Source organism: Dendrobates tinctorius, unplaced genomic scaffold (assembly GCF_039654945.1).
Source record: "Dendrobates tinctorius isolate UK_male_01 unplaced genomic scaffold, ASM3965494v1 ptg000196l, whole genome shotgun sequence".
Classification (NCBI taxonomy): Eukaryota; Metazoa; Chordata; class Amphibia; order Anura; family Dendrobatidae; genus Dendrobates; species Dendrobates tinctorius.
The window spans coordinates 16,294,759-16,315,723 of record NW_027361863.1 but is presented as its reverse complement, the minus strand read 5'-3'; the positions used below and the strand labels follow the sequence as shown (position 1 = coordinate 16,315,723).

Sequence of the window (20,965 nt, the reverse complement as noted above, 5' to 3'; positions counted from 1 at the left end):
TGTCACAGGCACTGCTGCAGACTTCATCATGCCTGCGCTTTGCAGGCAGTGAGGAAGTCAGCTCCCTGCAGGCCCCCGTCGCCATCTTGGATCCGGGGGCCTGTAGGGAAAGAGCCCCCCGCAGCAGCGCTGCACATTGCGCTGCCGTGGGGGGCTCAGGGAAGCACGGAGGGAGCCCCCTCCCTGCCGATGCTTCCCTTTAACCCCCGGTACACCGCGATCGCGTTTGATCGCGGTGTTCAAGGGGTTAACGTGTCGGGGGCGGTCCGTGACCGCCCCTGACACATTGTGCCGGGTGTCAGCTATGATAATTAGCTGACACTCGGCCGCGATCAGCGGCGCTCACCACGTGGGCACCGCTGATCGCGATGACGTAATATTCCGTCCATGGTAATTAGGTCCATGGTCACATGGACGGAATATTACGTCAATTGTAGGTAAGGGGTTAAATCAGCCATCAAGTGCAGGCCAGAGCCTGCAAAACGAGAGGACATGAACGTTGATGTAAATATTATGTCAAAGGCTGTGAATGGGTTAAAGGGGTTGTCCACTATTAGGACAAGCCCTTCTTAAAGTAAATGTTTGGCTCTGATAACATAAAACCTATATTCACCTTCCGTGCCGGCCTCCTAGTGGCAGCAGCATACTCCCATGGTTTCCTGTGTCCCCCAATGAAGCGAAAGAAAACTCTATATTCACCTTCCGTGCCTACACTCGCGGTCTCGGGGCTGTGATGCGGTGTTGCGACGTAATGCCTGGCGCCCAATCAGTGCTGGAATCACTGTCTCCACCTTCAGACAAACTGAACATTAAGTGTAAGTCCAGGTTGCAGCTGATCTAGGACTTATGCTTCATGGTCATTTTGACAGGACGCGGAGACAGTGACGCCCATACTGAATGGGCACCGGGCATCACAACACAGCGAGTGCAGACACCACAGGAACAGAGCCGCCACAGGAGTTGAATATAGGTTTGTTTTATCTCTGCTGTACATTTAGTTTAAGAAGGGGTTGTACTATTAGTGGACAACCCCTCTAAAGTCACCGCTCTCTATACACAGAGAGGTGACTGAACCTGCGCAGCCCCCGCTACTGGAACCTGAATGCTACCAGGAGGAATAAAGTTAATTTTCTCCCAGCATCGGAGATCTGAGTGCTAGGCAGGATCAGAACACAACCTGCAGTTATGGGGGTTAAGTGTTTTTTTGTTTTTTTTTTTATTCCAGGCAACATGTTCTCTTTATCAACACTTTCAGACTAGAAGAAAGCCAGGTGTCCTCAACTACTCCCATCATTACAGCTCCGGAGGAATCACCTACTGCTGGTCTCCGTTCATCCACATCCGTAAGACAGAGCTGCAAATCACTGACAACCTATTGACAAAAAGGGCCCTAAAAGCTGGAAACCAAGTAGTTGTCTGGGCATGGAAGGCAGGCCAGACTGGCTCGCTTTCTGACTTCCAGGGCACCTACTTTTACAAGTCGACACTGCTGACATCTTGTTATTCTGCAGTCTAATCCTGGACAAACCCTTAAAATTTTTGCAGGCAGAGGACTTCACTATCCCCAAAATTTTAACAACGTGTACAAGGTTTTGATTTTATCCAATACAGTACCTCCCCTTTTCTCTCTCCTGTGTTGGAAGGAAAGGGGGTTGTTACTCTGTACAAACCAAATATCTGATGTTTTTCTCCAAGAACTCTCCTCTCCCGACTTATAGAACTCAAAGAATCTCTCTCAATAGTGTTTTGTGTTTTATTATACGACAACGCGTTCTGTATTAAAAAGGATGGAGGTAGGGTGTCTGTCCTGGATGACACCCCTCCGGCCCCCCTTGGGCAGCACGAGGGGATTAGCGCAAATAAAATTAAGAGAAGAAAAAAAACAAAATATTTCCTTCTGTAACCAGGATACAATTTGCTCCTGTGCACAGGGCGAGTTTCTGGCCTTCGGGGTATTTGGTGCAACCCTGAACACCCCACCTGGATGGACGGGGTGGACCCCATTTTATCAAGCAGCAGCACCATAAGATCTGCCCTCGGGCTAGTGCGGTCACAGTGACGCCTTGCGGGATCAGGATTCCTGTGGCCTTCCCCTTTGTTAATTGTTCCTGGGGTGGGGGTTCAGCTCTGCTGAGTCGTCTCCCTGGATGTCGATTTGGTGAACAGGTCCGGTTGCTCTTCCCCGGGTCGTCTGCTCTTAGGTGGGAATGTATGGGGTGGGCAGACGCTTTGTCCTCCTGACCAGAGGAGGGGGGATTGTTATTGCTGAGCCATCTGCTGTAAGAGATTTGAGAAATATTAAAAAATGCAAAATATTTAAAAGAGTACAAGACAAAATTACTAAGAAGTGCAGATTTACTCACACGTACCTGCTGGGGTTGAGGTTCGCCGCTCCTGCTCGCCAGTCGGCTCAAAATGTTGCGTTCTGACATTTGTAACCTGACGGCCACAGGAGGGATTCGGGCAATGGTGGCTGGAAGTCGGGTTACGTCGGCTTTCATATCGCTCAATAGTTCTTCCAACTGTTTAAGTACTGAGGCGGATAGAAGAGAATATAAAAGACGTGTCAGAAGAAAAAAGGATTAAGAGCTCGTCGTGGGGCTTTGCACCACGTGTGTGCAGACCGCTCCTACCTTTGTGTAACACGGCGTTGGCCGGCTTGTTCCCTGCCATAGACTCTTTAGATAAGTGCTGGTGACTTTCGGCCAAACACTCCACCTCTGCAAATCGAGTATTCAGAGCCATAGACGGGTGTGAGGGGTCTTCAGACATGTTCAGGTAAGCGGCTCGTCTCAGCTGCTCTTCTATGACAAGTGCCTGCTCTAGAAGCTGTATGGAAACACGGAATATCAATAATGCGCACAATCATTCTATAAGACCGCACCACCCAGTCCATGAGCCAGGTCTGGTATTGTACTGCACAATGTCAGACGTCAGTTACCCAGTATGCTGTCACCATATAGAAAGGCTCAAAAAGGAGATTTTTGTTTACTCACCGTAAAATCTCTTTCTCTTAGCCTTTAATTGGGGGACACAGAACCGTGGGTGTTATGCTGCTGTCCACTAGGAGGCGACACTATGCATAATCTGAAAAAGATTAACTTTGGCTCCTCCTCTGCAGTATACACCCCTGGACGGCGTCAGCCTTCTCCAGTTTTGTGCCAAAGCATAAGGAGGAACGCAATCATATAACATAACCATGCCTGTAAGAAGGCTACTATGTACGAGCTCAAAGAACAATATGAGAACTCAACAGTAAACAACGGCCCGTAAGGGCAACAGGGTGGGAGCTGTGTCCCCCAATTAAAGGCTAAGAGAAAGAGATTTTACGGTGAGTACACAAAAATCTCCTTTACTCTGTCGCCTAATTGGGGGGACACAGAACCGTGGGACGTCCCAAAGCAGTCCCTGGGTGGGAAGCAGTGGACGAATATTGTGTTGACAGTTCCCAGACTTTGGTTCTGCAGGCGGCAGTACCCTGTCTACCCAGGCTCGCATCCGCTGAGGACTGGGTATGAACACTGTAGTGTTTCGTAAATGTGTGTAGGCTAGTCCAAGTGGCCGCCTTACACACTTGTTGTGCCGAAGCCTGATGCCGAATGGCCCAGGAGGCCCCTACTGCCCGTGTAGAGTGTGCCGTGATACCGGCCGGAAGAGGGGAACTGTTAAGTCGGTAGGCCTCATGTATGGTGGACTTGATCCAGCCTTGGAAGCCGGCAGCCCCTTGCGACTACCTTCCGGAAGAATGAAGAGGGAATCAGATATCCGGAAAGGTGCAGTCCTGGACACGTAAATCCGCAATGCTCTGACGAGGTCAAGCGTATGCAGAGCCTTCTCCACTCTATGAACCGGAAACGGGCAAAGGGATGGCAGTGAAATGTCCTCATTGAGGTGAAAGTTGGACACAACCTTCGGAAGGAAGGATGGTACCGTGCGGAGAACCACCTTGTCCTGGTGAAAGGCTAGGAAAGGCCGTCTGCAGGAAAGTGCTGACAATTCCGACACTCTGCGTAACGAGGTGATCGCCACTAGAAAAACCACTTTCTGAGACAGAATGGAGAGTGGAACTCCTCTAAGAGGTTCGAAGGGTGGAGCTTGCAATGCTGTCAGGACCAGATTGAGGTCCCACGTATCCAGCGGACGTTTGTAGGGAGGAACCAATCGGGAAACTCCCTGGATGAAAGTCCTTACTTGCGGTTTAATAGCAATGCGCTTTTGAAAAAGGACTGAAAGCGCCGACACCTGACTCTTAAGCGAACTTAGGGATAGCTTGGCATCTAGGCCCGATTGAAGAAAACCTAGTACCTTCGGGAGGGAATAAGGGAGTGGGACTTGTCCATGAGATTCGCACCAAGAAAAGAAAGCTCTCCAGGTACGATAATAGAGCTTGGCGGAGGCCGGCTTCCTTGCCCTGATCATAGTTGCAATGACTGCCGGTGAAAAACCTGCCTGGGTTAGAATCCAGGTTTCAAGGGCCATGCCGTCAAATTGAGAGCCCCTGAATTCTGGTGGAAGAACGGACCTTGAGACAGAAGGTCGTGACGGTCGGGTAGACGCCAGGGGGCGTCTGCTGTAAGTTGGACGATGTCGGCGTACTATGTACGTCTGGGCCAGTCTGGCGCGATGAGGATGGTCGGAACTCCCTCTTGCTTGATCTTCCTCACGACCCTGGCGATTAGGGGGAGGGGTGGAAAAATGTACAGGAGTCGGAACTGGGACCAGTCCTGGACCAGGGCATCCGCTCCGAGCGACCGCGGGTCGTGTGTCCTGGCCATGAAATTGGGGACCTTGGTATTGAGATGGGATGCCATTAGGTCCACCTCCGGGGTTCTCCAGCGTTGACAGATCTGGCAAAAAATCTCGGGATGGAGAGACCACTCCCCCGAGTCCATTCCTTGCCTGCTGAGGAAGTCGGCTTCCCAGTTTTCTACACCCGGAATGTGTACCGCAGAAAGTACCGACCTCGTGTCTTCCGCCCAGCGGAGGATATGAGCCACTTCTCTCATCGCCTGGGCGCTGCGGGTCCCGCCTTGGTGGTTCACGTATGCCACAGCCGTGGCATTGTCCGACTGTATCCGTATGTGCGAGGCTGCAAGCAAGTGATGAAAGGCTCTCAGTGCCAAGAGAATGGCCCTGATTTCCAGAACATTGATGGGCAATGTCACTTCCCTCGGTGACCACTTGCCCTGTGATGTAGGTGCACCGCCCCCCAGCCTGTCAGGCTTGCATCGGTAGTCAGGATCTTCCATTGTCCTGAGAGGAATGGCTTCCCTCGTGTAAGCGAGGTTGGTTTGAGCCACCAATGCAGGGACCTCCTGGTTGATGACGTCAACCTGAACTCCCTGTCGAGGGAGAAGGGGTTCCTGTCCCAAGATCTGAGTATGGCTAGTTGAAGGACCCTGAGGTGAAACTGGGCAAATGGCACTGCCTCTATTGCTGCTGCCATCCGGCCGAGGACTCTCATGGCAAACAGGAGAGATCGAGGAGGACTGCGAAGGAGTGTGCGAACTCCCAGACGGATGGCCAGTGTCTTGACCTTGGGAAGGAGCACCAGGCCCCTGGCGGTGTCGAATACCATTCCCAGGAATGTTAGAGTCCGAGTTGGGATAGTCGACGATTTCTGTAGGTTGTCTAGCCATCCCAGGCGACTCAGAGTGTCTAGTGTGATTGAGACACTGACCTCGCAGTCTTTGAAAGTGGGAGACTTGATGAGGAGGTCGTCCAGGTACGGGACGACTAGAATGCCTCTTGAGTGCAGGACGTCCATGGTGGCCGCCATGACTTTGGTGAACGTTCTTGGAGCCGTGGCGAGTCCGAACGGAAGGGCGACAAACTGGTAGTGGTTTTGGTTGACCGCGAACCTGAGAAACCTTTGGTGGGCGGGAGCAATTGGTATGTGGAGATACGCATCCTGTATGTCTATGGAGGCGAGGTATTCTCCCTGGTCCATGGATGCAATGATGGACCGGAGGGACTCCATGCGGAAATGACGGACCCGTACGTAATTGTTGAGCTGTTTTAGGTCCAGTATGGGTCGGACGCCGCCTCCTTTCTTGGGGACTACAAACAAATTTGAGTAGAATCCTCGGAATCTCTCGTTCACGGGAACCGGCACCACAACTCCTGATTGAAGGAGAGAGGAAACCGCTTGGTGGAAAGCACGAGCCTTTTCTGGTGGTGTTGGAGGAATAGAAAGGAAGAACCGGTTCGGTGGAACGGAAGTGAACTCTATCTTGTATCCGGAAGACACTATTTCCCTGACCCACCTGTCTTCTGTAATAGGCAGCCAGACTTGCTGAAAGAGTAAAAGTCGGCCGCCTACTGGTGGGGTGTCTTCCGGAGGTCGCGAGTCATGATGAAGCGAAGTTCTGAGGTTTTCCTCCCTTGGGTTTCGCTTGGCCTGCTTTCGACTGCCAAGCCCTGTCCGGTCGCTGCTGCGCCCGTGGGTTGTCCCTGCGTGGAGAGCGGTTACGGTTTTGCACTGGGCGCGAAACGGACCAGCCCGAGGAGTTCCGAAAGGATCGGAATCGCGTCTGGTTTCTTCGTTTAAACGTGCGATTCGGTTTTAGTTGAGGGAGAGAGGTACTCTTACCCCCAGTGGCATTGGCTATCATGGTGTCCAACTTTTCGCCAAAAAGTCTTCCAGTAAAATACGGAAGTCGCGTGAGGGACTTCTTTGAGGCCGCATCCGCTTTCCATTCTCGCAGCCAGAGGATGCGTCGGATCGTGATGGCGTTTGATGCTATTCCCGCTACACCTCTGGCGGAATCCAGGGCTGCATGAATCATGTAGTCTGCTACCACTGCTATCTGGACTGCTTGGTCCGAGAGCTCAGGATTTGAAGCCTGAAGACCCTCCTGTAGTTTTTTGGCCCAAGCCAGGATGGCCTTGGCTGCCCAAACTGAAGCAAACGCAGGGCCCAGAGAGGCGCCTGCCGCTTCGAAAATAGAACGAGCCATGCGTTCTACTTGCCGGTCTGCTGCGTCCCTGAGGGTTGAGCTATCCGGCAGAGAGAGTAAAGTCTGCGCTGCTAGCCTAGAAACCGGAGGGTCCACTTCAGGTGGATCTGTCCATTGTTTGGTGTCTTTCTGTGGGAAGGGGTACTTCGCTTCCAAATATTTGCGATTAGCGAATTTTTTCTCAGGCTGCGCAAACTGTTTGGTAAGTATTTTCTCAAACTCATGGTGATTAGGGAAGACCTTAGGTGGTTTCTGAACACTTTCGAAGCAAATCCTATGTTCTGGGACTTCCGGGGCCGACTCTGGAATTTTTAGCACCCGATGAATGGCAGAAATTATGTCCTCAACTAGCGCTGTATTGCTAGGGGGAGAAGGTACCACGGACTTGTCCGTTTCGTTATCTGAGTCGGAGTCACAGATGCCCTCCGAATCCTGTGCCTCGCTAAGGGTGGTTTCACATTAGCGCTTTTTAAGCGCCAAAATCAAACTTTTCGGATTTTGGCGCGCACGGCGCACCGTCAAAAGTGCGCAGCGCAGGTCAAAGCGCAACTAGCGCACGGCCTGCGCACGATCTGCGCACCCGATGCTAAAGATAGGGTGCGCCGATCGCAGGCACCGCTGTGCGCTAGGAGGCGGCGCTACAAGCAAGAGGCGGGCACGCCGGGCAGAGAGCCGGCTCGGGGGCGGAGCTACCCCCGGCCGTGCGTGCGATTAAGAAGCGCTAATGTGAAACCACCCTAAGATGATCCCTGGAGGGCGACCTGGGGCGGGGGTCTTCTGTGGTGGGGGATCCCTGTGGTAAATTGCACTGTCTGTCTGCGGCAGGGGACTGCCCAGGAGACCTGGAATGACGCTGTCTCTCCCTGGAGGGGGACGACCTTGTGCTATAGTGCGACTCAGGTGATCGAGACCTGTGGGTCCGCTTACGTCTGTGAGAGTCGGAAGCAGCATGTTCCTGAGACAAGCTGTCCGTTTGCTGTGTACCGTCCATAGCCGGGGCCCGACTCTGCAGAGCTTGCAGCAATGTAGCAGTTAGGTTGTCTATGGACTGTGTCATGGACTGAGACATCTGAGTTGCCCATTCCGGCGTGGCCTGTGACACTGAAGCGTCAGTAGGGACTCCCTGGCGTTCTGACCCAGAGTTCAGGATGCAGTCCCGGCAGTGCGGATACGTGCTGCCACTAGGGAGCGTGGCTTTGCAGGCTGTGCAGAATGCATAGAAACATTCCTGCCTGGTTCTCTTCCTTGAGCCCGGCATAGTGCACAGAGGCTGGCTATAAGGGATTGTACAGGGGTGGCTACGCAGAGGGAACCCACAGAGAGCCTTATAGGAAGTATAGATTCACAGGAGTAATGAGAACCCAGCTGTGAGCTTACCCCAACGGTGTGCCCCTAGGTCCAGCGCCGACAGATCCCAGTTCTGTGCCCCCCGGAGACCGCTGTGATGCTCCTCTCCTGGATCTCATCCAGAAAAAATGGCCACCGGGACTCTGAGGAGAGGGAGGAGGGGGCAGAGAGCTGAAAAGGGCGCGCTGGGCTGTGTAAAAACGCTTTCTGCCTCAATCCGCCCCTTCTATGACACTCCAGTGTGTCATTTTGGTCATCTGGGGGGCGGGGAAAAGGCGGCGGCTTCGGCTAGGCCGAAGCCGCGGTCTAAATTAGAGGCCTGATGCCCAGGAGGGCTCCAGAGCGGCGCGGTAGTCCGGGGGGGTGGATTTGTACCAGACCCCCCCAGAATGGTCGACTGGATAGCGGTGGGGGTAGCAGGGGTAGCGGTTTCTGTATGTGGGGCCCGTGAAGCGCTATGGAGCCGCTGCTGCTGCAGAGACAGGGACGCAGAAAAAGTCCTGTCTCTGCTGTGCCATCCAGTCCGCACCCTCCCCCAGCCCCAACAGGATCCCTAAGCCGGCCTGGGGTCCCTGGAAGCTGCGGAATGCTGCCTGATCTCCGACCCTACCTGAGGCGTCTCAACCTAATGCCCCCTGCGGGGGATTAGGGAGGGTGCGTCTGTCACCGTCAGGGGGTCTTCATCCTCGCCTCTACCTCAACCCAGACCCCTTAAAGGGGTTGGGGAAGGAGGGGGGTCTCGACCTCGAACCAGGACCCGAGGGACTGGGGAGGGAGCGACATGGGGAATAGCCACCTCGACCTCAACCGGGTACCCCTAATAGGGGACCGAGGAGGGAGCCATGCCGGGAGTCTCGCTGGAGACCCTCTTTTCTTCATCTGTATTTCCGGACGAAAAAAGGAAAAAAAACGGAAGAAAAAAGGTGTGCCTCCTTGCGACACTAAGCAAAAACTGGAGAAGGCTGACGCCGTCCAGGGGTGTATACTGCAGAGGAGGAGCCAAAGTTAATCTTTTTCAGATTATGCATAGTGTCGCCTCCTAGTGGACAGCAGCATAACACCCACGGTTCTGTGTCCCCCAATTAGGCGAAAGAGTAAACTAACTTAGCCCATGTATAATGTCCTCCAAGACCCCGGTAAAGGCAATGGTGCCGCACTAACCTTAAACCGTCTTGCCAGAAACTTGTTTTTGATCTCCAGGAAGTTGCCTCTGTTCACTTCACCCTTGAATGGTTCGTTGAGAATGGCGTACCGCACGTCGTTCTGAATATCTTGCCAGCGGGCATAGCCGTGGCTGAAAGATAACGCTAAGGAAAGGGTCTGATACAAGAACATTACATATAACTCAAACCTATCCTGCGAGGCTGGTGTAGTGGGACCAAATCTAATCTCCTTGGGCCACAACCTAAACCATCCCATGTAAATGCAGCCGTATTAATTCTAAGTTTGCTCTTAACCAAAGGATACTTTATGATGCCAGACAGCAGCCAGTAGTCATGCCTCCGGTGCCAGATCTCATACGTTTTCTTTGTAACGGTTGCTGCTCGCTCTTCATTCTGCCACAATGAGTGTAGTTCTGTGGGAAGAGACAAGATAAAGATTTATTTCCAGGTGGAATACATTGACAGTTTAGGCTTCGTTCACATTGGTGTCATGGCTTCCCATTTGAAGGATCCATGATTGAAATGTGGTCAGCAAGTATTTGCTCAGCCCTTTCCCCGATAACCCATTATATCGCACTGCCCCTCTCCCTGTGAAGCCCCCATCTGCCCATTCTCTCTGTACCTGTGAAGCCCCCTTCTCCCCCACTCTCTCTGTACCTGTGACGCCTCCATCTCCCCCTCTCTGGGTACCTGTGAAGCCCCCATCTGCAATGTTAAACATGAATCTCTGCTTGGTGGCTGCAGCCTTTTTCTTTATCTCCTCTGTGGTGTCTTTGGGCGTCTCTCCGTTCTGTAATGTGACCGGCTGGACGTCGTCTATAAAAGGAAGAAGGTAAAAGAACAAGTATTAGACAATCGTCCCCATACTCGGCCGCCAGCTAAGAGGAGAAGTTGTGCTAACCCTTCTTATCATCCACGGTAATAACATCATCGTTGGCTCTCTCTGGCTCTGGCTTCGGCTCTGGCTTCGGCTCTGGCTTCGGCTCTGGCTTCGGCTCTGGCTTCGGCCCGGTCACCTCCATGGGCTCAGCGGTGGGCGGCTTCTCCTGTTTCTCAGGCTCTTCTGTCTTTACCTCAATAGGGGTGGTGGTCTCTGGCTGAGTGCGGGGCTCTGGCGCAGGCGGTGAGCTCTGGAGAATAAGATCAATAGAAATTAACAATTAAAAAGTAACCAGTTTATGAGGTTTTCTATAAGATCATAAAATGCAGCCGCCAGCTGATGCCCACCTCATTGTTCTCTTCAGGTGCTTTGGATTCTGGTTGTGCATTTTCCTCTTTTACAGGCGCTTCTTCGCTTTTTACACCTTCTTCTGCAGAGAAATATATTAACACAAAAGTCATCCCCCACAAAATAAACAAATAAAAATCCCTAACAAACATTTAGCTGTCCTGTCGAGCCTTTAAGGGAGTGCGTCTTTCTGTGCGCAGCCCTCCTAAACAGACAGGGTTAATGTATGTCCAGCCATCGGTCTCCATATCATATATATGACATAAGGAGCTTGGTTACATGGCCAGACAACAGGAATGTTGAGTCATCTTTAAGGTTGGTCTGGTTTAGGTCACCCGCTGTCCAGTGCTGACCACTACCACATCACCAAGTGATAAATGAACTCGCATCTGCACATATGTGCCCAGACCTGTGCACCACGGGCAGGTATCGTACACACATAATGGCAGTGACATGCTGACTCGAGCGACACAGGACATCACTCCACCTTTTGAGGTAGATGCCAAGATAGAAGTGACACCCTACTCATCGTACCGTTTACTACAGCTGGGGCAGGAGTATTGGGCTGTGTATCCCCCGGCGTGGATGGGGTGGGAGTTTTCGGAGATGGAGAATCTACTGGGGAGGTCTTCTTGTTCTCTTCTTGTTCAGCGAGCTCTGGCATACTCCAGCGTCCATTCACGTGCTCAAACTCTTGAACCTGGTGGAGACCATACACATTTGTAACCCCAAATTAAACCAGCAATTGTAATATGGCGTCAGGCCTTGGGATAGATCCCAACAGCCGATATTACTGTATAGCCTTCAGGCGACACACTATGTCCCGTTACATAATCTCACAGTACAGCATGAACAGTCGCACCTTCTTTCGAATGAGAGACATGACTCCGATTCTCGTTAGCACGTGCTGGCGAGAGAGCCCTTCCCTGGGGACTCCATCTGCAAAAGTCTCTGCTCCATCTGCACCCGGCTCACAGAGATGGCGCATAAACAAGGAGACGTATGCTCTAGAGAATGAAGGGGAGGACAACGTGAAGACCAGCAGAAACAAAAACAGCCAGAACAGATAGGGGAAAAAGGAAAAAAAAAAAAAAAAAAATCTTACTTAAATTCTTTTTCAGATTTTCCACGCAGGTCTCTGACGAGCCATTGGGTGGTGAAGGCATCCTGCGGTGGCATGCCATAACGCATGATGGCATTCAGGAAAGCCTTACGTTGACGGGCATTAAAACCCAACACCTGGGGAGACAAACACTTTTACTGGTGCACTCAACACCAAGTTTATCCACCCTGGTGTCCAACTGCATCCAACATGAGAAATTAAGCAACTTTGCAAATGTTTTGAATTAGAAATTGTTTCCTCAGCTCCTAGCAAAACTATCTACAAGCAAACTCTGCAAGTAGGATCCTGCAATGGTACGCCATCACGTTTTCCCTCCTTCTTGATAACCTTCCCAGTAGAAGGGGTGTAGACAAAATGGTAGTAGACTTCTAGAAAGAGGGTTTTAAGCCTGATAGACTAGTGGGGATCCAACTCCCAGAACCCCAAAAGTGGCTAGACATACATCATGCACAGAGATGGAGCTGTATAGCTCTGTACACCGTGTAGGGGGTGCTCTCTAGTACGGCAGCTCAGATCACATTGCAGTAGATGAGATGTGAAGCGTTTATAAAAAGTGGCAAATGTCTTTAAGATCATCATCACCAATGCGAACGGCACCGCACACGTTACATGTCTTACCTCAATGTTGCCTCCAACACGAGCCAGCAGAGGTGGTAATGGTTTATCTTTATCATTCCTCAACCCTTTCCTGTTAGGTCGACGAGCGGCTAAAAAGATGAAACATTAACATAAGTTCTAGCGTAGACACAGAGTACGGATATAACCATAAAAGAATGGATGAGAGCTCACCTTCTGACCGCTCATCAAAGTCTTCGTCTCCTTCCTCGGAAGCCACGGAATAATCAGACTGGTTATCCGACTGATCATCCTGCCAATCTGAGAGTGGGCAGAAGGAAAGGTTTAAGATGGAGAAAGCTACAAGACCATCACCTCATATATTGGGACACGTGGAAGGGACTCACCTCTGTCCTCCTGGCTGCCGTCATTGTAGTTGACCTGTTTCCGGATTCGCTTTCCTTTGCCCAGATTACGAGCCAAGTCTTCCTGCTGCTGCTCATAATGGTGTCTGAGGAGTTTCTCCCAGTAATCTGGATCCACGCTCTCTTCCTGCTTGATAATTTCACGAACAACTTCTTCTTCATCCTGGAAAAAGGAAACCCAGAGACACTTGGATTAGCCTTAAAACTCCACACAGCTGCAGAAATACAGGCACATGGTTCTAGTAGAACGAGCATTAAATCCATGTTCACATCAGTGTTGTAAGCTTTGCTACAAGCATTACTTTTCCTGTAAAAAATTAATATATACCTGCATTGGAACTAAATGGCCCCAATTATAAGCTAATGGAGCCCATAGGGCGATGGCCTCAGCATTGCAACCCAAGAGTGCACACCCCTCCTAAATTATCCAAATTGTGAAAAAAAAAAGTGGCACAATCTATGCCAGGGGTTCACTCACCCCCATCTCTTCTTCACGAACCACATATTGCGCCACTTTAAAGGAGCTCAGATACTCATTCATTCCTTGAATCTCTGTGTCTTCAATCTCATCTTGGTTCCTGTCCAGCAATCGGGCTATGGCTTTATCATCGTAATGAATGACGCTGATGTCGTCGCCTTCCTTGTTTTCACCTGTGGTGATAAACCGTAAGAGTCATGCAGCAATGGCATGAGAAGTGATGCATTACCAAGTTCTGCCAATTCTGAAAGACGCTCTACCTTCTGTTGCTTCATCTTTGAAAAGTTCTTCTGTACCAAACTTCAGGATGTCATCCAGTTCCTGCTTGGACATTGAACCCGTCTTGGAGCCAAGACCTGGCCTTACCACCAAATGGGTAAGCATCATCTTTTTCTTTGCTACCTGAGTAATCCTTTCCTCCACAGAAGCTCTAGTTACAAATCGGTAAATCATCACCTTCTTATTCTGTCCAATACGATGGGCTCTGCTGAAAGCCTATCGTGCAAAGAAAAAAAATAAAGAACGATCAGAAAAAGCACAAGAATGCAAGACCAAGGCGAACGATACTTTCCCTGCCTCTCACCTGAATATCATTGTGAGGGTTCCAGTCTGAATCATAAATGATGACTGTGTCGGCTGTGGCAAGATTAATTCCCAAACCTCCAGCTCGAGTTGACAGAAGAAAACAGAACTGCTGAGCACCCGGCGCTGGAACACAAGAAGGGAAGAATATTAACTCGATACAACGATAATCTCCTGGATCTGAAGGGTAAAACCATGAAAATATTAGTTTCAGCTTGAATACCAAGCATGGGTGAACCAAGGCTGAGATATTGAAGGACATCTCCAGTAGTGACGGCTGCCAGGCAAGAGCGCATTGCACAACTTTTCTTTGTTTCATCTGATTTTTTTTGACATTGCCATTTATTTCTACTTAAAAAACACTTTATTCTTTAAAAGGCAATTACTAAAGAAGCGATAGAAAAAAAAAAAAAAGCAGTTACTGAGGCTAGTGGCACTGTCCGAGTTGATGGTACAAACCGCCTAGAGCTGCTGAGCTCCGTTATTGGCTGCAGTCCTGTCTATGGACCAGGAACGGGTGGATAAAACAGGATTTTTTGGGTTGCTTACCGTAAAATCTGTTTCTCGGAGCCTTCATTGGGGGACACAGAGACCATGGGTGTATGCTGCTGCCACTAGGAGGCTGACACTATGCACAAAAAAAGGTTAGCTCCTCCTCCGCAGTGTACACCCCACCGACCGGCAGGAAGTTTCTCAGTTAGTGAGAAAGCAGTAGGAGAAGTAACAGAATAGATTGAAAGCAGAACAAACAACTCAACTGTAACAAACCGACAAACATAAGAACAGGAGTTGTAGAACATGGGAGGGTGCTGTGTCCCCCAATGAAGGCTCCGAGAAACAGATTTTACGGTAAGCAACCCAAAAAATCCTGTTTTCTCGTTCGCCTTATTGGGGGACACAGAGACCATGGGACGTCCCAAAGCAGTCCCTGGGGTGGGAAACAAACTTCCATCAGGCCAGTGGACTCGCCACCGCAGCCTGCAGAATCCTTCTACCTAGGCTGGCGTCCGCCGAAGCGTAGGTGTGGACCCTGTAGAATTTCACAAAGGTGTGAACCGATGACCGCGTTGCAGCATTGCAAAGCTGCAGCGCGGAAGCTCTGTGGCGCACCGCCCAGGAGGCACCCACCGCCCGGGTAGAGTGCGCTCTGATCCCTGGAGGGGCCACTCGATGCTTGACCTGGTATGCCTCCAAAATTGCCGATCTGATCCAGCGCGCAATAGTGGCCTTTGAGGCTGGGTGATGAACAGAGAGTCTGACTTCCGCAAGGAAGTCGTCCGGGCTAGATAGACTCTCAATGCCCTGACTAGGTCCAGCTTGTCCAAAGACCGCTCCCGAGGGTGAGCTGGGCTCGGGCAGAAGGATGGCAGAACAATGTCCTCATTGAGGTGAAACGAAGATACCACCTTCGGAAGAAAAGAGGGCGGAGGCCGCAGAACTACCTTGTCCTGATGAAGGACCAAAAAAGGAGAGCGGCAAGAAAGTACCGCTAATTCCGACACGCGCCGGATGGAGGTAATGGCCACCAGAAAGGCCACTTTCCAAGAAAGGAGGGAAAGGGAAACGTCCCTGAGAGGTTCAAAAGGAGGACCCTGCAGAACCTGAAGAACCAAATTAAGATCCCAAGGATCCACGGGAGCTCAGTACGGAGGAACCGTGTGAGCCACACCCTGGAGGAAGGTTTTGACCTGGGGCCGGGAGGCCAGCGTTTTCTGAAATAAAATGGACAGTGCCGAAACTTGACCCTTCAAGGAACTGAGAGCAAGCCCCGCATCCAGCCCTGCCTGAAGAAACGCCAGAATAGAAGGGAGCGAAAAAACCAAGGGAGCGATGTCATTGGCCTCACACCAGGAGAAATAGGCTTTCCAAGTACGGTAATAGATCTTCGAAGAAGGCGGCTTTCTGGCGCGGATCATGGTATGAATTACCCGATCAGAGAATCCTGCCAGTCTCAAAACCTCGGTCTCAACAGCCACGCCGTTAAATTGAGCGACCGAGAATTGGGGTGGCAAATCGGGCCTTGAGACAGCAGATCTGCCCGTCGGGAAGCTTCCAGGGGGCGTCCGCGAGAAGGTTGACAATGTCTGCGAATCAAGACCTTCTGGGCCAATTCGGGGCGATGAGGATGACTGGAATCCCCTCTGCTTTGATTTTCTTCAACAACTTGGGAAGAAGAGGCAGAGGAGGGAACAGGTAGGGGAGCACGAACTGTGACCAAGGGACGGCCAGAGCGTCGGCGCCCACTGCCAGAGGGTCCCGAGACCTGGACACGAATTGTGGGACTTTCCTGTTGAGGCAAGATGCCATGAGGTCTACATCCGGGGTTCCCCACTGACTGCAGAGCAGATCAAACACCTCCGGATGTAGGGACCATTACCCTGCCGCGAGACCCTCGTGGCTGAGGAAATCGGCGGCCCAGTTGTCCACGCCGGGAATGTGAACCGCGGAAATTGTTGGAACAAAGGTCTCTGCCCATTGAAGAATTCTGGACACTTCCGCCAGGGCTGAGACACTCCGTGTCCCCCCTTGGCGGTTGATATACGCCACCGCTGTGGCATTGTCTGTCTGAATCCTGACAGGCAGGCCCTTGAGGCGCCTTTCCCAGTGGACGAGAGCTAGATGGATAGCCCGTATCTCTAGGACATTGATCTGCAGAGCTGATTCCTGAGTCGACCATCGACCCTGAACAGTGTGATTGCGGAACACTGCACCCCAGCCGATGAGGCTGGCGTCCGTAGTGACAATCTGCCAGTGAACGGGAAAAGACCGCCCCAAGAGAATGAGGGGAGACGTCAACCACCAGTTGAGAGACCGCCTGATCCGGCAGGAAAGGCGAACCGGACGATCCAGAGACAGAGCCGACCTGTTCCACCTGGACAAAATGGCCTGCTGGAGTGGCCTGGCGTGAAATTGGGCAAAGGGAACTGCCTCTATCGCCGCCACCATCTTCCCCAGGACCTTCATGGCTGACTGAGGGATGGAAATCGTGTGATCTGTAATGATCGCACGCCCTGCTGCAGGGAAAGAATCTTGTCTTGTGGGAGAAATACCCTTGACCGACGAGTGTCGAACAGAAGGCCCAGAAACACAAGGCGTTGAGTAGGGACCAGACAGGACTTTTCCCGGTTGACGATCCACCCAAAACTGGACAGGGTGTCTAGAACGATCGCCACACTTAGGCGGGCCTGTTGAAAGGAGGGGGCCTTGATCAGGATATCGTCGAGGTACGGAAAAAGAACGAGACCTCTGATCCTCAACAAGGCCATCAACGCCGCCATAATTTTCGTGAAGACTCTGGGAGCGGTGGCGAGCCCGAAAGGAAGCGCGACGAACTGGTAATGTTCGTGAAGAATCGCAAACCGCAGGAACTTCTGATGTCCGGGAAATATGGGCACATGTAGATAGGCATCTTGGATGTCTATGGAACCCATGAATTCCTGCTCCTCCATGGAAGCAATTACCGAGCGAACTGACTCCATCCGGAGTGGCGAAGGCGAACTCTCTTGTTGAGTAACTTGAGATCCAAGATGGGTCGAACTGTCCCGTCCTTTTTCGGCACCACAAACAGGTTTGAATAAAACCCTGTGAAGCGTTCCGATTCGGGAACGGGCACAATCACCCCGGAACTGAGAAGAGAGGCGATGGTCGAACCGAACCCCGGGACCAAGGCCGGATCCCTCGGCGGACGGGATTGTAAGAAACGATCCCGTGGAAGAGAAATGAACTCTATTTTGTATCCTGTTGATACAACCTCTCTGACCCAAGCGTCCTCTACTGAGGCGAGCCAGACGTCGCTGAAGAGAAGTCGACCTCCCAATTGGAAGGGACCCACGGGAGACCGATGGTAGTCATGCGGACGTAGACCGTCCAGATCTAGATCTGGACGGTCTTCCCTGGGAAGAGTGGGACCGCCAGGACGGAGTGGGCCTGAAGGAAACCTTCTTTCTTTCCTGACGTGCCTGTGGCCTTTGCTGGTTGGAAGGGTTTTCCGCCGTATTGAAACGGCGGAAAGTCCGACAGGGACGAAACTGACGCCTTGGAGGAGGTCTGCGAGGCTTGGAGGGGAGAAGAGAACTCGTACCTCCGGTAGCGTCCTTAATAATCTGATCCAATTGTGATCCGAAGAGACGCACTCCCTGAAAAGGCAGATTGGTCAGAGACTTTTTAGAGGACAAGTCCGCCTGCCAGGCCTTGAGCCAAATTGTACGTCGGATTGCCACGATGTTACTTGACGCCTGAACTGCGCAAGATGCGGCATCCAAGGAGGCAGAAAGCAGATAATAATAATAATCTTTATTTATATAGCGCCAACATATTCCGCAGCGCTTTACAGTTTCAAAACACAAGTCATAAGTAACAACGCTAACAATACAATAATTAAAGCAAAATAAGACGAAATAAGACGACCCTGCTCGTGAGAGCGTACAATCTACAATGAGGTGAGGGAGATACAGAGTACAGGTGTGTATTTACAATGGTGTATTTACAATGAAGGTCCAGCCATCTTGCGGGAGTGAAGGATGGATGGAGATAGTGAATGGGCTACACACGCACACTTACACAGAGAATGACTTTGATTAGTGAATGTGATAGGCCGCTCTGAACAGGTGTGTTTTGAGGGAGCGCCTAAAACTATGCAAATTGTGGATAGTCCTGATTTCTTGGGGTAGAGCATTCCAGAGGATAGGAGCAGCACGGGAGAAGTCTTGGAGTCGGGAGTGGGAGGTACGGATTAGTGCAGAGGTTAGTCGAAAGTCGTTTGCAGAGCGCAGCGATCGGCTAGGCCGATAGACAGAAATGAGAGAAGAGATGTAAGGGGGTGCCGCACTGTGGAGAGCTTTGTGGGTGAGAACAAGTACTTTGAATTGGATCCTATAATGAATGGGCAGCCAATGTAAGGACTGGCGAAGAGCGGACGCGTCCGAGTACCGATTACCCAGATGGACGATCCTGGCTGCTGCATTAAGTATGGACTGGAGAGGGGATAGTCGAGTGACGGGGAGGCCAATTAATAGAGCGTTGCAGTAATCCAGGCGAGAGTGGATAATCCCCCGCAATGGGAAATCTGATTGGCGAGATCGGCCAAATGCTCTGGTCGTGCCTTATCCAGAATGCCCTGCCGAAGGTCATCTGCCCAAGTGGATATGGCCTTTGCTGCCCAAGAAGAAACAAAGACTGGACATACCGCTGCTGATGCCGCTTCGAAGGCAGATTTTGCTAGAGATTCTATGATCCTATCATTAGAATCTTTTAGCGACGCCACACCTGACAGCAGAAGGACCGTATTATTAGAAAGTCTGGACACGGGAGGGTCCACCGAGGGAGAAGCGGCCCAGTTGTCCGTGAGCTCTTTAGCAAACGGGTACAGCACGCTGAGACGCTTTCCTCTTTGAAAGCGTCTGGTCGGATCTTCTCTCTCCTTTGTAAAAATCTTTCCAAACTCAGAATGGAAGGGAAACACCCTGGATGGTGTTTCCGCCCGTCTGGACGAAACCTCCTGATCTGAGGATTTCGCAGGGGCGTCAGCGATGTCAAAGGTATGGTGAATCGCGGCAATGAGGTTTTGCACCGTAACCTTCATGTTCGCATCCTGGTCCGAATCCAGCTCTAAGACCCCTTCCGATTCCGAAAGCGCTTCGCCTGACTCGGGGGAGGAGGCCCGAGAGGGAGACTGCTGGGGACTATGGGGTGAGGTAGGACGAGGGGAGGACTCCGCCTGGAGGTCCTGCCTGGGCCTCTTGCGACTGCCGCTGGCTGGCTCAGATGGGACGTCCTGAGACGTGCTGGGTCCCGCCGAAGCTCCCAAGGGCAACTTGTCCAGAACGGCTACTAGGGACTGAGACACCTTGATGAGGTCTGCCACTGACTGTGATTGAGAGGAGGCCCAACCCGGCATGGGGGGCTCACTCGCCCCTGGGGCTATGGATGGCTACTGAGCGGCGTCGGGCTGGACGCAGAGCGGGTACGATCAGACTTAGCGTTGGACATAGTGAAAGGAGAGGCAGTGCCGGACGGTTGGGGGACAGAAGGCAGAGAAGGGTGTCAGTCTGCAGGTGCAGAGCTACTCACGGTCCGGTGTCCCCAAGGGCGACGCTCCCTGATCTGGCTGCAGGATGAGGCCAGGCCAATCCGGCTGAAAAAAAGGCCCAGCGACCGAAATCCGGCAGGGAATGAGGTCCGGCTGGCAGGCTGAGAAGATGGCGACCACCAGGGAAAGGGCGCGCTGCCAGAGGGAGAAGAAGGGCGGAGCTCGCCGCAGAGATCCCCTTAGCACCGCCTGCTGTCCAATAGCAGGCTGGTGTGAGGCAAGGGGGCTGGGAAGGCCTAGGACGGGCGGGAGAGAAGCCCGCTTAGAAGAAAGGGGCAGGGGGCGTGCGACGCAGCGGTAGGCCCGAGAGGAAGCCGGGGCCTAAATTAATAGCGCCGGCCGCCTGTCAGCAGGGGGTCGGCGCGGAAGACCAGGCCACGTCCCTGCTTCCCACAGCCCGACCCCTGTATACCCCTGCCGGGATGAAGAAGAAACGGGGGGGGGGGGGGGGGGGGGGGGACGCAGAACAAGGCCCGAAAGAAAAGGGGCCTTCATGGATGCGGCGACCGTGGGGAGAAGCGGGCGCGCAGGCCCTGCCGTGGTCCCCTGGCGACCGCCTTAGGATGAAAACGCCGGGGGACCGCTAGACCGCATACTCACCCAGGCCGGGGGCCACAATAAAGGTACCTGAGAATCCCACGCTGTCTGTCGTCTTTATGGAATCCACGCCTCGTCCAACCGTCAGGCTCTGGTAGGCGAGATGGTGGGAGGCGGGGGGCAAGGACCGTCCGTATAGCTGGCACGCACCTGTGCGAGGCTCCTGGTCCTGCCGCGGAGACCTATGAGGATACGGGGTGGCAGTACACGCCGTACTCATAGTCTCTTTGTGGGAGTACGGATGTGACTGTTCACTCCGTATCCCTCCGAAACCTGTAAAGGAACGACGCACGACGAGGTAGATAGGGGTCTAATAAAAGACCCGTGTCCACCTCCTACTGACACTAAGCTAAACTGAGGAACTTCCTGCCGGTCGGTGGGGTGTACACTGCGGAGGAGGAGCTAACCTTTTTTTGTGCA

At 52.2% G+C, this 20,965-nt stretch overlaps 2 protein-coding genes and 1 non-coding gene across 7 annotated transcripts in view; all 3 read right to left on the bottom strand.

Moving 5' to 3' along the window:
* Positions 1–1,739: 1,739 nt before the first annotated feature.
* CHD4 (chromodomain helicase DNA binding protein 4) overlaps positions 1,740–20,965 on the bottom strand; it is a 35,006-nt gene continuing 15,780 nt past the window's right edge. For 2 of the 5 annotated variants that reach the window (XM_073552927.1, XM_073552931.1), the window contains exons 23-39: positions 13,862–13,986; positions 13,539–13,773; positions 13,279–13,451; positions 12,783–12,963; positions 12,610–12,696; positions 12,439–12,527; positions 11,803–11,936; positions 11,560–11,704; positions 11,232–11,397; positions 10,697–10,779; positions 10,371–10,599; positions 10,160–10,285; positions 9,774–9,882; positions 9,468–9,600; positions 2,634–2,829; positions 2,364–2,533; positions 1,740–2,277 (exon numbers count right to left, since the gene is read on the bottom strand). In XM_073552927.1, coding sequence (XP_073409028.1) covers positions 2,260–2,277; positions 2,364–2,533; positions 2,634–2,829; positions 9,468–9,600; positions 9,774–9,882; positions 10,160–10,285; positions 10,371–10,599; positions 10,697–10,779; positions 11,232–11,397; positions 11,560–11,704; positions 11,803–11,936; positions 12,439–12,527; positions 12,610–12,696; positions 12,783–12,963; positions 13,279–13,451; positions 13,539–13,773; positions 13,862–13,986 — 2,399 coding nt within the window. In that variant the 3' untranslated portion in view covers positions 1,740–2,259. The remainder of the gene's footprint in view (positions 2,278–2,363; positions 2,534–2,633; positions 2,830–9,467; positions 9,601–9,773; positions 9,883–10,159; positions 10,286–10,370; positions 10,600–10,696; positions 10,780–11,231; positions 11,398–11,559; positions 11,705–11,802; positions 11,937–12,438; positions 12,528–12,609; positions 12,697–12,782; positions 12,964–13,278; positions 13,452–13,538; positions 13,774–13,861; positions 13,987–20,965) is intronic. The other 3 variants (XM_073552928.1, XM_073552929.1, XM_073552930.1) reach the window with 3 other exon arrangements.
* On the bottom strand, positions 2,838–9,444 carry LOC141056217 (uncharacterized). Its single transcript, XM_073552935.1, has 2 exons — positions 5,681–9,444; positions 2,838–5,489 (listed from the first exon to the last, which is right to left on the bottom strand). Exons 1-2 carry the CDS (start codon positions 5,978–5,980, stop codon positions 4,596–4,598), a joined length of 1,194 nt encoding a protein of 397 aa, XP_073409036.1. The 5' UTR covers positions 5,981–9,444; the 3' UTR covers positions 2,838–4,595.
* LOC141056337 (small Cajal body-specific RNA 11) lies at positions 10,853–10,988 on the bottom strand. Its single transcript, XR_012221612.1, has one exon.